Source organism: Chiloscyllium plagiosum, chromosome 30, assembly GCF_004010195.1.
Source record: "Chiloscyllium plagiosum isolate BGI_BamShark_2017 chromosome 30, ASM401019v2, whole genome shotgun sequence".
Classification (NCBI taxonomy): Eukaryota; Metazoa; Chordata; class Chondrichthyes; order Orectolobiformes; family Hemiscylliidae; genus Chiloscyllium; species Chiloscyllium plagiosum.
This window is the reverse complement of record NC_057739.1, coordinates 42,242,644-42,260,792: the sequence shown is the minus strand read 5'-3', so window position 1 is coordinate 42,260,792 and position 18,149 is coordinate 42,242,644. Positions and strand designations below refer to the sequence as shown.

At 44.6% G+C, this 18,149-nt stretch overlaps 1 protein-coding gene across 1 annotated transcript in view; it reads right to left on the bottom strand.

The window, feature by feature from the left end:
* col27a1b (collagen, type XXVII, alpha 1b) overlaps positions 1 to 18,149 on the bottom strand; it is a 551,847-nt gene that overhangs the window by 340,452 nt on the left and 193,246 nt on the right. The window contains exon 11 of the mRNA XM_043719710.1: positions 8,174 to 8,227. Coding sequence (XP_043575645.1) covers positions 8,174 to 8,227 — 54 coding nt within the window. The remainder of the gene's footprint in view (positions 1 to 8,173; positions 8,228 to 18,149) is intronic.

Below are 18,149 nucleotides of genomic sequence, written 5' to 3'. Positions count from 1 at the left end.
CTCTGCACCTGAAGGCTCCAGGTTCAAAACTCACCAGCCACAGAGGTGTGCAGTAATACTTCTGAATAAGTTGATTAATAAACTACCAATAACAGGTTGTTCTACAGTGCAACAGCACAGACACTAATATTAACCCAAACCCATCACAGTCTGTGAAGTGTATAGGACATTATCACCATAGCCATAATGTATAGATGATGAGTTAAGTGACAAACATATGCTTCAATGAGAAATGTCATTTTAAACCATGAGGACTGGATAAAATATGATTATACCATGTCTGTAATAACACCAGTAAAATGTTGGTATCATATTTAAGAACCTTTCACTGATCCAAAAGAATTTCTTAATTTATCTTTCCAGCATCCTAGAATGTCAAATGTAACAGTCGCCAGATGTACACTCCTTAAGAGCAATAAAGACGAGTTATGCTTCCACAAGGACAAGAACTTGGAAACTGTCCAAACTGTGCTGTCTCGTTGATCCCCTTGGTGCACCAATTCAAAACGTCCTTCACTGACGTGCATGCTTGTATAACTGTAAACTGTCTCTTGAAGTGAAGTAAAACTTTGAAATCAGTTGCATGTTTTTAGATCAGTTACAGATTAAGTGCTTGTGAGAAGAGGAGGAGACCATTCAGCCCACATTAAAGCTCCTGTTCGGCACTATTATAGAGCCATACAGTACAGAAACAGACCCTTCGATCCAACCAGTCCATGCAAACCATAATCCCAAACTAAACTAGTCCCACCTCCTGCTCCTGGCCTATATCCCTGCAAACCTTTCAAATTCATATACTTATCCAAACTTTTCAATGTTGCAACAGTGCCCGCATCTACCACTTTCTCAGGAAGTTTATTTCACAGGCAAACTACTCCCTGTGTAAAAGATTGCCCCGCGTGTCTTTTTTAAATCTCTCTCTTCTCACCTTGAAAATATGCCCCCAATCTTGAAATCTCTCCCCACTAGGGAAAAGACACCTGCCATTCGCCCTATACCCCTAATGATTTTATAAATCTCTATAAAGATTTATACCCCTCAACCTCCTACACTCCAGTGAAAAATGTCCCTGCCTATCCAGCCTTTCTTTATACTGAAACCTTCCGTATCCAGCAACATCCTGGTAAGTCTCTTCTGAACCCTCTCCACCTTAAAAATATCCTTCCAATAACAGGGTGATCAGAACTGGACACAGTGCTCCAGGAGAGCCCTCATCAATGTCCTGTACAACCTTAGACTTCCCAACTCCTAAACTTAAAGGACTGAGCAATGAAGACAAACGTGCGCAACGCCTTTTTATTCACATCGATGATTTGGATGATTTGGACTCTGGAATCAAAAGTAAAATTTCTAATATTGCAGTTAATTTTAGTGGGGATTATCAATACTGAGGTGGACTGCAGCAATTTACTGGAGGATATTGTTAAGCTTTCAGATTAGGCAAATAATTGGCAAATAAAATTCCAAACATATAAATCGAAGATAGTGCATCTTGGCAGGAAATAAATGACAGGCACTTGTTACTTGGAAGTTCTGGCTTCAGATGGTGTACAGGAAGCTCACAGTACAAATATATTGATTCACCAAAGGCTATATCACAGATTAACGACCATTGCATTTTTTATTTTTTCTAGAGGAACAGAACTGAAAAGGGGAGAAGTTGAGCTAAACTTGCATCAAACACCTTGGTTAGACTTCACACAGAGTAGTACATACAGTTCTGGTTCCCATAAGTATAAAACAGATCCTGAGACACTAAAGAGGAAGATGTGGAGCTGATTTTGAAGGATGATATCAGATATGTGTGGGCTTCCAAATCAGGAACGGATTGACAGGTTAGTACTCATCTCAGCAAAGAAAGTTGATGAGGTGACCTATTTAAAGTGATCTAAGGTTCTGATTGAGTGGACACAGGGAGTATTTCCCCTTGAGAGGAAGGGAATAATGACAAGCTGTCAGTATTAGATAATCAAGAAATCCAGTATTGAAATCAGATGAAACTTCTTCATCCAGAGAGTGGTGAGGTGTGGATGAGAATCTGCTATCACTGAATGAATGAATGAATAAATAAATGAATGAATGACTTTTTTTGTCACGTATATCGAGGAAGATGCAGTGAGAAGTGTTTTGTCTGGGAGTGGCTGCAGTCAATTTTGAAAATACAGTTAAAGGGAAGCTAGGGCAGGTAGGTGAGGGAGGGGGGAATTTAGGGGAAGGGTGGCAAATTTGGGTAAGGAGACGGAATGAGGCTCAAGTGATGCATAAACACCAGATGGACTGGTTGGGCCAAATGACCTGCTTCAGGACCATAAGTCTTTCTTGTTCTGATATAACCTGTCTTCCAAGCAGCAGCACGTATATTTCACTCTTCTGGGAACATGGCTTGTTTTCCTGAGTTGGGAAATGCAATCAACTTCCAGCTCAGTTGCTAGAGACAATTTTACTGGGGAAGAATTAAGTGATGCTTTTCGAAGGAAAGAAGGATCTTGCTGTTCGCTGTCTCTGTCCTAACTAAGTCCACCTGATCCATTAAGTAACCGGCCAGTGAGAGGCATAAAGAGATCTGTCCCAGGTTGTCCTTGCTTTCTCGATGGGATGCTGGCTCCAAACAGTGTATCAAAATACTATCAAGCAAATGTGAAGGAATCAAAGGATCTCCTGCTGGGGTCTCCAGGGAATTTGTGCACGTCTATGCCCAAATGGAATCATAAGGAACCTCAGAGAACAAAGATGTTGATGTAGGAGAAGGACAATGAAGTGTGCAGAGAGTTTAAGATGGGGGCAAAGGGTGCCTGCGGTAACCATACTTCAAGGCTTTTGGCTGAGGGGAGGGATGGGGTTAGGGGCTGGTGGTGGAATTACTGCCCTTGCTGGTTAGGGTATGTAGGGGCTGATTTCTGGACTCTGGATGTCAAGGGGTAGATCAGGGGAGGGCTTATTCCGTAGATGGTATTGGATCATCGATTCAGGGAATCTGGAACTTGGGGGATCAGGAATCTTAGCAATGGGAATTCGGAGATCAGATAGAGGCCGGGAAAGGGAATTTCTTGAGAGGCATTCCAGCACTGGCTGAGGTGATGTGTGGGGACAGGAGCGACACTTTCCCCCTTCAACTAGCACCTCGCTCTGGAGATATAATAATTTAACTTTCTTGTTGTTGCCATTCTGTACTTATGTTAAGATAAACATGGTGGAGGTAGCAGGCATTAGGACCCAGATGGACAAGGCCTAAAGCCTGCTCTAAGCCTTGATTAAGGACATCTCTTTGTGCTCACTCAATACAGTGAGTAACACACCATGACTGACCATCAGGCAGCAAGCAAAGCTAACTCCAATGTTGATAAGTCTGATCCAAATGATGTATCTGGGAATGAGCGGCAGTTTTAAGTGAGCAAGTGGAGGCCCTAGCTACTCTACCCACTTTCAAAATGTTAGTTCTTCACCTCAAGGGAGGTCCAACCAGCAAGGTGCAGTACCCAGCTCCTTATAAATCAAGATCAGGAATTCCTCAACTAGGAAACAGGGATGGCCAGGTAGAATTATAAAAATGGACGCAGGTGAGTGACACAACTTCCCCAGTGACCATTAGCAACAACACACATGCTCACAAAAGATTGCAGAGGCACAGGGAGCCTCCCAGGCTCAGCCTCCCACTTGCTGTCTGAGCTATGAGGATGATTGGGTGTCCATGGAACTAAAGTAGCCAAATTATGGGCGAATCCCTTAAAATTCAGGACACATGGTCACCCCATCCTGGGAAGTGTAGGCCTCACTAGTCACAGACCTCCTCCCTTTTCTGATGTTTGGATTCTTGCTGTCAGGAGACTGTGTTTATCATCTACATCTCACAATTTTCCACCCTGTCTGGAATGGGATTTTCTGGAGGCCTAAGGATTAATACACTAAGCCTCGTCTTGTAACTCAGACCAGTACTCACTCACCAAAACCCTCCTGGAACACTAATCCCAGTTTTGAATTGGGCAACAATTTCCATGGAAGAATTATAGAATCCCTACAGTGTGAAAAGAGGTCATTCAGCCCACTGAATCTACACCAAAGAGCATCCCACCGAGACCTACACCACCACCCCCCCAATCTATCCCTGTAACTCTGCATTCCCCATGGTTGACTCACCTAGTCTACACATTCATGGACACTATGGGCAATTTAGCATGGCAATCTACCTAACCTGCACATCTTTCGACTATGGGAGGAAACTGGAGCACCCAGAGGAAACCCACGCAGACACAGGAGAACATGCAAACTCCACACAATGACCCAAGGGCTGGAATCGAACCCTGGTCCCTGGTACTGTGAGGCAGCAGTGCTATTCAATGTGCCACCATGTAGTCCCAGTTCTGTAGCTCCGTGTATTACATCTTAAAAACTTCTATTACTGTCTAAGCTATATTGAAGAGGAATCAACATGCACAATCGCTTATACAAGGTGCAGTCATTGAGATCTTGACGCATGTGTGTGGTTATCCCGCATCCACACTTAAACCTTTGTTAAAGGCCCCCAGTTCAGTTAGAGGTGGTTCAGAAGACATAAATTAAGTTGATAAAAATATGCTGACATCTCACTTGCATTTCTTCATTAGAGATTAATGTATTAATGAGATGCAAATTTTCTTCTTTAAAGTCCAGCCAAAAAAAAGATAAGGATTGGGATTTTTTTTTAATCACTAAATTGAAAGCTGAGCAACTAACATTATACAATTTATACTTATCCCATAAATGTGGCTGTTGAAACATTTACAACTTAAGGAAAATGAGAGCAATATGTCTAAAACGCTGCTTCATTGTATTTTATTAGCAGATGCATTTTTTAATACACATGGATCATTTCTCAGCAGTAAATCGCTAAAAAAAATGCAGGGGATGAATTTTAGTTTCTGAGTGGATGCAGCCCAGAGAGAAATCGGAAAAACTTGGAAATGATGGAAATGCTCTGAAATTGTCTTGCACAAATCACAGGTTAGTGTGCAGGTACAGCAAGTAATCAGGAAAGCTAATAAAACCTTTTGCTCAATTATGAGGGGGATTGATTGCAAGCGTTATGCCTCAGTTATACAGGGTATTGGTAAGACCACATCTGGAGTCTGATCACCGTATTTACTGAGAGATGTTAATGAGTTGGAAGCAGTTCAGAGAATACCTAGAATGAGAATACCTTATGAAGAAAGGCTAGACAGGCTAGGCTTGTATCGTCAGGCGTTAAGAAGAGTTAAAGGTGACTTAGTTGAAACATATAAGACCCAAAGAAGATCTGACCAGGTGGATATGGAAAGAATGTTTCCTCTTTTGGGAGAATCTCATTTAAAATAAAGGGCTGGCCTATTTTTTTATTCATTTGTGGAACATGGGTGTCACTGGCGAAGTCTGCATTTATTGGCCGTCCCTCATTGTCCCTTGAGAAGGTGGGGGTGAGCTGCCTTCTTGAACCGCTGTAGTCCACCTGCTGTGGGTTGACCCATAATGCCCTTAGGGAGGCAGTTCTAGAATTTTGACCCAGCAACAGTGAAGGAACAGTGATATATTTCCAAGTCAGGATGGTGAGTGGCTTGGAGGGGAACTTGAAGGTGGTGGTGTTCCCATGTATCTACTGCCCTTGCCCTTCTAAATGGAAGTGGGCGTGGGTTTAGAACATGCTGTTTGAGAATCGTTGGTGAATTTCTGCAGTGCATCTTGTAGGTCATACACACTGCTGCTACTGAGCGTCCGTGCTGGAGGGAGTGAATGCTTGTGGATGTGGTCTAAATCAAATGGGTTGCATTGTCATAGAATCATAGAGATGTACAGCATGGAAACAGACCCTTCGGTCCAACCCATCCAGGCCGACCAGATATCTCAATCCAAACTAGTCCCACCTGCCAGCACCCGGCCCATATCCCTCCAAACTCTTCCTATTCACATACCTATCCAAATGCCTCTTAAATGTTGCAATTGTACCAGCCTCCACCACTTCCTCTGGCAGCTCATTCCATACACGTACCACCCTCTGTATGAAAACATTGCCCCGTGGGTCTCTTTATTATCTTTTTCCTCTCCCCCTAAACCTATGCCCTCTAGTTCTGGGCTCCCCGGCCCCAAGGAAAGGACTTTGCCTAGTTACCGTATCCATGTCCCTCATAATTTTGTAAACCTCTATAAGGTCACCCCTCAGCCTCCGACGCTCCAGGGAAATCAACCTCAGTCTGTTCAGCCTCTCCCTATAGCTCAAATCCTCCAACCCTGGCAATATCCTTGTAAATCATTTCTGAACCCTTTCAAGTTTCACAACATCTTTCCGATGGGAAGGAGACCAGAACTGCACGCAATATTCCAACAGTGGCCTAACCAATGTCCTGTACAGCCACAACATGACCTCCCAACTCCTGTACTCAGTACTCTGACCAATAAAGGAACGCATACCAAACGCTGCCTTCACTAACCTATTTATCTGTGACTCCACTTTCAAGGAGCTATGAATCTGCACTCCAAGGTCTCTTTGTTCAGCAACACTCCCTAGGACCTTACCATTAAGTGTATAAGTCCTGCTAAGATTTGCTTTCCCAAAATGCATGGTGTCAAGCTTCTTGAGTGTTGTTGGAGGTCCAGGCAAGTTGGTGGTATTCCATCCCACTCCTGATGATAGAAGGCTTTGGGGAGTCAGGAGGTGTGCTACTTCTGCAGGATTCCTAGCCTCTGACCTGCTCTCCTAGTCACTATGTTTATGTGGTGAGTCCAACTAAGTTGCTGGTCAATGGTAATTGATAATGGGGGATTCAGCAATGGTAACACCATTGAATGTCAAGGGATGGTAGTAAGATTGTCTCTTATTGGTGATGGTCATTGCCTGGCATTTGCGTGGCATGAATGTTACTTGCCACTTGTTAGCCCAAGCCTGAATACTGTCCAGATCTTATTGCAATTGGACACAGAGTGCTTCAGTATCTGAGGAATTGTGAATGGTGCTGAACATTCTACAGTCATCGGCGAAAGAGATCACAGGACAGAGATAAAGAAAAAGTATTATCTCAGAGGACAAGATTTTGAATTTGCTTTATTCATTCACAGGATGAGGGCATCACTGGCCGGGCCAGCATTTATTGCCCATCCCTAATTGCCCGAGGAGCAGTTAAGAGTCATCTACTTTGCTGTGGGTCTGGAGTCACATGTAGATTAGACTGTGTTGGGATGGCAGATTGCTACCCTGAAGGGGTTTTATGAACCAGATGGGTTTTTACAACAATTGACAATGGATTCAGGGTCATCAGAGGGGAAAGATTTAAAAGGGACCTGAGCGATAACTTTTTCACACAGAGGGTGGTGTGTGTATGGAATGAGCTGCCAGAGGAAGTGGTGGAGGCTGGTATAATTACAACAGTTAAAAGGCATCAGGATGGATGTATGGATAGGATTTAGAATGATATGGGCCAAATGCTGGATAGTTTAGGATAATTAGTTGGCATGGACAAGTTGGACCAAAGGGTCAGTTCCTGTGTTGTACAATTCTATGACTCTTAATCCCAGATTTTTATTGAGTTCAAATTCCACCAGCTGTCATGATGGGATTTCAACTGAGGTCCCCAGAACACTAGGCCATCACTTCCCTCACCCCCCCCCCACCCCCCCACCCCAGCCTTTGAAAACGAGGATGAGGATGTTAAACTGGAAGCACTGCTTCATGGGAGCCAGTGGCAAACAGCAAGCAGAGCTAATAGAGGAGTAGACCTGATGTTAATCAAGAGAACATAACTTTGGATGACCTCAAGATTACGGAGTGCAGCCTGGGGTGTGTGGGAGTATTGAACTTTGGAAGCAAAATGGCATCAATGCGGCGGTGTAATGAGGGCTGATTCAGGCAATGGAAATCCAGGCAGTTCTAGTCATAATCAAATATGAGGAAGACTGAGTTGCGGCCCTTGTTTCCTGGAATTGCCACTGACAGTCAGCACCGGGGACACAGCAAATACCCGAGTGAGAATCCAAATGATAGGGAAAGGCACGTTGCACGGCTAAAACTGGTCAAAGCAATGGCAGAGCAACCACAGAAATATTACAGGCAGTTTTTTCTGTGGAAATGTCACGAGAAACATTCAACATTAATGCTGCTTCCTACCAGTTATCCCTTTCATTTGGAGAACACGAGACAAATACACTGAAAAAGTGGAGAAAAATAAAGACTTACTTGCTTTCCGTCTGCTCCTGGAAGACCAATTAACCCTCGTGGGCCTATGAAGCCCTGTAGAAAGAGGAGAGAAGTGCTATCAGTTGGTCTTGTGGGATCTCTGAGATGTCAGTGCACTATGTGGCTCCATCCGTGCTGCGAGGTGGTACAAGTGATGAACAAAGCCTTGAGGCAAGTGTATATGCCCATGGACTGCATGGTGCTGGCTTCCACGATGTAGTCCAAGGGCACATACTCTCACTCCAGGGATTGAGCTGGCTCGGGCACACACTGTTGCTAGAAACAAAAGTTACATGAAAGGCCCATCTTGTGCGATTATAGCAGAGTGTGATTAACAGCATTGACACAATACCATACCCACAACATATTCGATCTGGGTCAGATAAAGAGGTATGTTTGATGATGGAGTGCATGGACTCTTTCTTTCAGGCTGAAGACAAAATATCATACAATCCCTAGAGTGTGGAAGCAGGCCATTCAGCCCATTGAGTCTACACCAACCCTCCAAAAATGGTCCCATCCATACCCACCCTGTAACCCTGTATTTCCCATGGCTAACCCACCTAGCCTGCACATCCATGGACACTATGGGGAAATTTCCCATGGCCAATCCACCCTAACCTGCATGTCTTTGGACTGTGGGAGGAACTCATAGCAAGTCCATGCAGACATAGGGAGAATGTGCAATCTCCACACAGAGAGACACCGAGGGTGGAATCAAATCTGGGTCTAACCAGTGAGCCACCATGCCTCCCCTAGTGAACAAGCCACAGGTTGTTCTCAAGCCACTCAGTTAGAGTACTGCATTTCCAAAACTTCTCCATCCGTTGTACTAACATACAGATATTTTGATAATAAATCTTGCCATAAAATTTTATTTAAATTCCAGCCTTTTCTTTTTCATTTGTGGAATGTGGATGTTGCTGGCTAAGCCAGCATTTATTGCCCATCCCTAATTACCCAGAGGACAATTAAGAATCACCCACATTGCTGTGGGTCTGGAGTCACGTGTGTACCAGACAAGTAAGGACAGCAGATTTCCCTCCTTAGAGGACATTAGAGAAACCAGATGGGTTTTTTGTACAACACTCAACAATAGTTCCAGAGTTGACATTACAATAACCTTTTAATTCTCAGTTTTAAGGATCTTTGAATTTCACCATCTGCATTGGTGGGATTTGAAACCATGATCTGAGAACAATAGCAATTCATAGATAATAATCCTGCCTAGGTAAATAATCATGAACATTTATCACTGTCACTCCATCCTGATGTCCTGGCATAAGCCCACATAAAAATTAAATAACACTTGAATCTGTGGTTGGTTGCATTCAAAGAAAGGAGATTTAATGGAAGATGTTTAATGTGATGGAGAGATGGGACTTGAGGAGATAGAAAGCAGAGACTTCCAGAGTTTCTCTCTCTTCATGTGGAGCAGTAGTGCTGCCACTTCACACGAGAAGGGGCTAGCAGGCGAGGGTATCCCTGAGAGCGACCTCAGCCATAAGGAGTTCGGAACCCCATCTTTCATCTTCCCAAAGACAAGCAGCAAACCAATGGACTGACATGATTAAGCACCCATTCTAACCAATCGTGCCAAGTGGTTCCTTCTTCCCAGCAATTCAGCATCTCTGACAATGGGGTACTGATTTAGGAATACAGGAACATGAGTAAGCCATTCAGTCCTACCATTCTAGATTAAGACTGGGCAACTCCTCGATGTCACTTTCCCATATTATTCCCTTGATACACTGGTTTCCAGAAATGTGCTGCCTGCATGTGCTCAGAGGCTCTCTAGGATAGAGAATTCCAAAGATTTAACCTCCTCCCCTGTACCCCCTCCCCCCCACCCCACCTCTCCAAACCTCTCCCCCCCCCCCCCCCCACCCCTACCTGGAGGGAAAACATTCCTACTTTTGCCAACTGTAAATGGCCCCAGCCCATTATCCTAAAGTTAAGCTCCAGCTTCTAAAGTCACCATTTAAGGGGAAGTTGGTTAAACACAAAAGGCACAGAATGGTATGCTGGCAGGGTGAGATGACGGGAACTGGGAGAATACTTATGTGAAGCGTTGACACACAGCAGATGGGCCAAATGATCTCTTTCTCTGTTGCCTGGACTTTCTAAATGTGAACAATTTGATAGCAGGAGCCCCACAGTGGAACTGAGAAGCTGGTTTTAAATTCATTCATGGGACATAACAGCATAAGAGGTACAGTTAGTAAGTTTGCAGATGACATCAAAATTGGAGGTGTAGTGGACAGCGAAGAGGGTTACCTCAGATTACAACAGGATCTGGACCAGATGGGCCAATGCCTTGAAAGTGGAGTCGCGGATAGATAGGATAGTGAAGAAGGTGTTTGGTATGCGTTCCTTTATTGGTCAGAGTATTGAGTACAGGAGTTGGGAGGTCATGTTGCAGCTGTACAGGACATTGGTTAGGCCACGTTTGGAATATTGCGTGCAATTCTGGTCTCCTTCCTATCGGAAAGTTGTGAAACTTGAAAGGGTTCAGAAATGATTGACAAGAATGTTGCCAGGGTTAGAGGATCTGAGCTTCAGGGAGAGGCTGAACAAGCTGGGGCTGTTTTCCATGGAGCATCGGAGGCTGAGGGGTGACCTTATAGAGGTTTACAAAATTATGAGGGGCATGGATAGGATAAATAGACAAAGTCTTTTCCCTGGGGTCGGGGAGTTCAGAACTAGAGGGCATAGGTTTAGGGTGAGAGGGGAAAGATATAAAAGAGACCTAAGAGGCAACTTTTTCACACAGAGGGTGGTACATGTATGGAATGAGCTGTCAGAGGATGTGGTGGAGACTGGTACAATTGCAACATTTAAGAGGCATTTGGATGGGTATATGAATAGGAAGGGTTTGGAGGGATATGGGCCGGGTGCTGGCAGGTGGGACTAGTTTGGGTTGGGATATCTGGTCGGCCTGGATGGGTTGGACCGAAGGGTCTGTTTCCATGCTGTACATCTCTATGACTCTATGACATGGACATCAGTGACCAGGTCAGCATTTATTGCCCATCCCTCATATCCCTGAAGGGGATTAAGAGTCAACCACATTGCTGTGGGTCTGGTGTCACTGTTTCCTTCTCTAAAGTACATTAGTGAACCAGATAGGTTTTCCAACAATGGTCATCATTAAGACTTTTAACTGCAGATTTTCATTAGATTCAAATGACACCATTTGCCGTGGCAAGATTCAAACCCAGTTCACCAGAACATTACCTGGGTCTCTGGATTAACTATCCATCAATCACATCACTAGGGTCATCACCTCTCCCTTGGGAGGCTGTGGAATGCATGACTGGAATTAATGAGTGAAGCAGATTGGATTTTTAACCTCAGCTCATAACGAATGTGAAGTGGACAATGTGTCCATAGTATTGAGTATCAGGAAAATCCAAACGTTGGGGAAAGGCACTCTCGGGAAAGCCTGGTGGTCAGGAGATCTGGAGTATATCCAAATGAAGCTGCAAACTGAAGGTGTCAAGTTACCACGAGCCTTCCAGACAGCCAAGCCATCTGGGAGAGTGGTAGGGAAAACAGTGAAAAGAAAACAGTGAACATTGGGAAATGACGGCACTGGTCCAAACAGGAGGCCACAATAAGGTATACAGGACAAAATGTAATCAGTCTGGCATTTCCAAGTTTTACTGGGTTTCCCTTCCAGGCACATGTGTTTGTGGGTAGGTCCCACAGCAGATCATCATTGTTTAGTTACACATGGAGACGAACTCTCACAAAGAATAGTCTCTCTGAGAAAAAAACTTGTGTGTTTGGAGGAGCAAATCCATTTGAAGACCTCTAGTTACACATTTGGGCAGCACAGTGGTTCAGTGGTTAGCACTGCTGCCTCACAGCACCAGGGAACTGGGTTCGATTCCAACCTCGGGTGACTGTCTGTGTGGAGTATGCATGTTCTCACTGTGTTTGCATGGGTTTCCTCCGGGTGTTCAGGTTTCCTCCCACAACGCAAAGATGTACAGCTTAGGTGGTCTGGCCACGTAAATTGCCCATAGTGTCCAGGGATATGCAGGCTAGGTGGATTAGCCAGGGAAAATGCAGAGATGGGGTGGGTCTGGATGGAGACCCTCTTTGGACGGTCAGTGTGAACTTGATGGGACGAATGGCGTGCTTCCATACAAAGGTGCCCATGAATTGTTTTCAGGATATTTCTAATTGTGAATTCCTAATTGACTGTTTGTTGGTTTGGCACATCTTCTGTATTAATATTGGGCACTAACGTTGAAAAATTTCATTGGCACTTTTAATGCTAATTTTTCTCATGCACTAACCCATTCCTGAAGTGGGCAAACCACCAATGAAACCGTCAACCTGGATAACGTTAAGTTGAAAAGTTGGTTAAGTCAAGGATAAAGGAGGATATGGAAGCAATTGGTGCCAAGACGGCAGAACATGGGATTATCACGAATGCTGGAAATCTAGAACAAAACCAGAGAATGCTCGAAAAACTCAGCAGCTCTGGCTGCACCTGTGGAGAGAGAAAGAGAGTTAACTTTTGAATCTGATACAATTCTGTGGAACTGAGCTGTTCTGAAGGAGAGTCAGACGGGGTTTGATATACTACTCTCGCCAGCTTCCAAAGAGATTTTCTTTTAAAATAAAGCAATAGAGCAGGTGGTGAAAACATCTGGAGAAAGTGTTTCAGAGGCCTAAAAGTAGGCAAAGAAAGGTCAGAGGAATTTAGGTAAAATAGAAAACAAGACCTGGTTCGAGACCAGAGACAATGCTGTAACTGGAGATAAAAAGAGCAGCGAGTTTGGTAGTGTCTGTGAGGCGAGAAACTGACAGTCATACAACACGGAAACAGACCCTTCGGTCCAATACTCCATGCTGACCATAATCCCACGAGGCTAGTCCCACTTGCCTGCACTTGGCAGAGAGAGACAGACAGAGAGAGAGAGAGAGAGAGACTCACTGGGGCTAAACACATTGCAAGTTTGAAATAATTTCTGCGTAATTCTGCGCAATCATCTCCTGAATGCAATGTCTCTTGCAACAATATAAACTTCATAACTTTCATAATTTCATGGATTGAAAGAATCTTTCTGGAATAAACTGTTTCTTGAGATGAAAGGGATGAGGAGAAACTGTTATAAGGGGATTAAAAGCAACATGCTCATTAACCATCTCTAGGGAAAACAAACTAAAGGAAGATAAACAAGCTGTTTCCTGGGCGAAAGGAGAAAACACTACAAAGGAATAGGGGAGCTGCTTCTAATAAGGCGGCAAATCACTACCTGTGGTCTCCAGAAATGTAATCAATGTTGGAGACGAAAGAATCTATCGAATCATCAATAAGGTACACACTTGAAAGAGAGAAACCTGCAAAAGAATCCAACACTCGTACACATAAGGAGCAGAACTCTAAAGGACAACACTGCATAAGGATCAAACCCTGGGCCCTTCCAGAGACAGACACTGTCTTTGTGAAATCGAGGCCAGATTCCATCAATGATCGGGTAATAGCCAAGTTGGATTGTGAGGCTTAACTTGCTTATTTGAGGGATCTTATTTTGGTTGCTACATGCAATAAAGTTTAAATCGTTGTTTCAGTACAAATAGTTCTTCTTTAACATGATGGTTACATTCTTGTGCAACCCCACATCATAGAAAAAAATCACGCTTTAGAAACAGTGCTTAAAGTATTGGCGATGTAATGGCGTTAAAACAAACACACGTTTTAAAAGTTTATGCTTTGGAAACAGTGTCCCCATTTCGTCAATCACGTTACAGTGAATTCGCATTAATGAAATGTGGGTTATAACAACGACTTGTATTTGATTGCCAGTGGGATTTCTTAGTAAGTAGCTGAATTGAAGGTAACTTGTGGGAATTTGTCCACAATGCTCTTCAATACTTGCAGACACTGTAACATCCTCCTAAGCACTTGTGTCAACAAACTGTGTGGACATGAACATCGTCTTCAGCGCATTCAGCTGCCCAGATTAGCACTACCTTGCACATCCATCTCTCTAAGTCAGCAATCCCAGTCATCCAACACTCATTCTGAAGAGCCTAGCTCTTGACTTGCAAATCAAATCTCAACTGGGCTTTGATGGGAGTAGGTTAGGGATGTGGAACTGTACTCTGAGAGTAGTACCAATTCACCACAGTGTTCCAGAATGGCCAACTAATTTCAGGCGACCTGCATTCTGAACAGGAATTCAGCACGGAATAAATATTTGATACTTGCCAAACCAACAGCCAGTCAATTAGGAATTCAGAATTGGAAAAATTTCATATACAACGAATCATGTTTTTTAACCAGCATCCATTCTGACCGGAACAAAAACAGAAATATCTGGAGAAACTTAGCAAGTCTGTGGAGAGAAATTAGAACGAGTGTTTCCAGGCTGGAAATGTTCCTTCTCTCTCCACAGATGCTGCCATACCTACTGAGATCCTCCAGCAATTTCTGCTTTTGTTTCTGATCTTCGGCATCCACAGTTCTTTGTTTTATTTTATCCATTTGGTCTGGCTGCTTTCTCAGAGCTACTTTTCAATCCTGCGCTGAAATTTCCAAACTGAACTCAAATTATATTGCCATGGTTGTTTTACATGGGCACAGAGCAAGCCATTACAATTCACATTGCAATCCTCACTACCATCAGTTGGGTAGAAGGATCACTGGATCGAAATGTGAACTCTGATTTCTCTCCAAGGATGCTGCCAGAGCTGCTGAGTTTTTCCAGCAATTTTGGCTTTTGTATCTGATTTCCAGCATCCACAGTTTTAGAGTCATAGAGATGTACAGCATGGAAACAGACCCTTTTGTCCAACCTGTCCATGCCAACCAGATATCCCAACCCAATCTAGTCCCACCTGCCAGCACCCGACCCATATCCCTCCAAACCCTTCCTATTCATATACCCATCCAGATGCCTTTTAAATGTTGCAATTGTCCCAGCCTCCACCACATCCTCTGGCAACTCATTCCATACATGTACCACCCTCTGCGTGAAAATGTTGCCCCTTAGGTCTCTTTTATATCTTTCCCCTCTCACCCTAAAACTATGCCCTCTAGTTCTGGACTCCCCAACCCTAGGGAAAATACTTTGTCAATTTATCCTATTATAATTTTGTAAACCTCTATAAGATTAGATTAGATTACATTACAGTGTGGAAACAGGCCCTTCGGCCCAACAAGTCCACACCGACCTGCCAAAGTGCAACCCACCCATATCCCTACATTTACCCCTTACCTAATACTACGGGCAATTTAGCATGGCCAATTCACCTGACCTGCATATCTTTGGACTGTGGGAGGAAACCGGAGCACCCGGAGGAAACCCACGCAGACACGGGGAGAATGTGCAAACTCCACACAGTCAGTCGCCTGAGGCGGGAATTGAACCCAGGTCTCTGGCGCTGTGAGGCAGCAGTGCTAACCACTGTGCCACCGTGTCGCCCTCAAAGGTCACCCCTCAGCCTCCGATGCTCCATGGAAAACAGCCTCAGCTTGTTCAGCCTCTCCCTGTAGCTCAGATCCTCAACTGCAATTCACATGCCTGTCCGAATGTTTTAACTCGGCTCCCAGGCTTCCCAGACTATGGGTCACAGCTTCCCTGGGGAGGGGCAGGGGTCCCAGGATGAGAGGTTGAGGTTAAAAGCTCTTAGGCATCAACGGCTTCCGTGGAGCTTTCACTGAGTGTTAATGAATGCGAGGGCCTTTAAATTCTTGCCTTTCTCCCCCTGACAATCAGCATGATCAAATGGACAACTTACTGAAGTCTGACTGCTGCAAAAATAAAGCCTGAGAAAAGGTAGATTGTTTTTTTAAAGAATAAGCTTTCAGCTTAAATGTTTCCTATTATGCTCAAAGGACACCTCTGCTCCCCTTCCCTCAGTCAGCAGATGGAAGGACATCCTCTCCCCACTTCTGAACAGCTCTCGCACCTCTCCCAAATTTTCACGCAAATGGTTATGCAGAAAATAGGAGCAGGATCACAGAATCCCTACAGTGTGGTAAGAGGTTATTAGGAGCCTGACTTTCCCTGAGGCACAAACACTAAAATCTTTCAAGAGTTGACGGATTTAGTTAAGGCATGTTACAATCCCAAACCTCCTCTAATTCGGAGATTTAGTGGTTTTACCGGCAGTTTGAGAACCAGGGGAATCCATGTCAGGAGTTTTGACGAAATTAAGACGACTGGCAGAAGCATGTGACTTAGCTTTGACCCTTAATGAGATACTGGGAGACCGTTTGGTAGGTGGGATTAATGATGTAACCATGCAAGAATGCATTCTAGCTGAAGCCCGACTGGACTTCAAACAGGCACCACAGCTGGCTTTATCATTGGAAAATGCGGGGAAGTGGAGCATATGAGTTGCAGGGTATTCCAATGGAAGTGGGCATCCTCACCAATCTGACTCAGCCTGGGGAACACTACCTGAGGGAAGGCAAACGCATAAGCTCACTCAGGACATATCTTGAACAGAGGGACTCTAGGTCAGCTCACAGCAAAACCCCAACACAGTGCCAAGCCTTGGCCAAATGGGTTAACAGTTTCTTCAGAATCCAATCGGCAAGCCATTGCAGATACTGCCAGCGTATAGAATCAAGACAGGAAAAGAATTGCCACCAGATACTAGGTGAACTTTACCTGGGTTTCCAAAATAAAGATGATGGTGAGAAGTTATGTCCGGTGGCCAGGACTGGATGCAGACATGGCTGCATTGGTGGGGCAGTGCCCAGAGTGCCAACAAGAACACAACTACTGCCAGCAGCGATCCCACATTCAAGGGGATTGCCAGGTAAACCCCAGACTCGGTTGCATGTCAACCATTCACAGGCTCAATGTTCTTAGTCATTATGGACATTCAGTCAATGTAGTTCATTCATCAAACAAGGGATCAACAATAAAAAGCTACGAGCATCTTTTACAATACCCAGACTCCCAAAAGCGTTAGTCACAGACAACAGGCCATCATTTACTAGCTGGGAATTCGAGTACTTCCTAAAGTCGACTGGCATTTGACATGTAAGGACAGCTCTATATCACATATCGTCCAATGGTCTGGTGGAAACTGCAATCCAAACTATTAAGGCAGGCTTAAAGGATCAGCCTACATCGTCACTAGATGTCAAACAGTCCCGGTTCCTATTTGATTATCGGACCACCCTTCATGCAACTACGGGGATAGCTCCAGCATAGTTGCTAATGGGGAGAAAACTCCACACCGGGTTAAATCTGATCTTCCCAGACCTGGTGGGGCTGGGGTGAAATGGCATCAGGAGAGCCAATGCTGGACTCAAGACTCCTCTAAGCAAGAGGGACAGTTTACTTCAGGGGACGAAGTTTGGTGCTGAAACCACAGGAATGGCCCTGCATGAGTATGAGGCATGATTGACACAAGGTCAGGTCACGTGACGAACACAAGTCTGGGAGGTGAGGCAGTCTTGAACTACTGCCTGAAAGCTGCAAACTCGCAAACAGGGCAGGAGTAAAGCTCACCCAATCCCTCAGAACAGCCAGAGAGGCTGTCAGAAACCATGGGATCTCCCCCTCTGCCCCGTGTCGAAGAAACCTCGAGGTCTGAGATGGATACTCACAGCCTCTACACCTTAACTGCCTGAAGAAGAGAATGGAGTTCTTCTGAGACATTTTGGATGTAGGGGGGAAGTTATTGTCTGGTACACGCTGTCTGTACCCAAGGTTGAGTCAGAAGAACTGGACCTGGTCTGTCAACAGCCCCAGGAGAGGCTACAAGAAAACAAACTGGACTTAAAAGGCAAAGGATGGAGTGACGGTAACAAGGTCAGCTAGGTGGATCTCATAGAATAGGGGTTCCCTCATTGAGGCTGTTAATCTGGTCTAATCAAGGAGCCATGGCCGACAGATATAGGAGTGTCAGAGGTTCTGTTCACTCTGAGAGCTGGCTCTAAGGGAGCTGGATCAGTATCAAGGACTCTCCCCGTGTAAATAAAGGGTGACTTGGT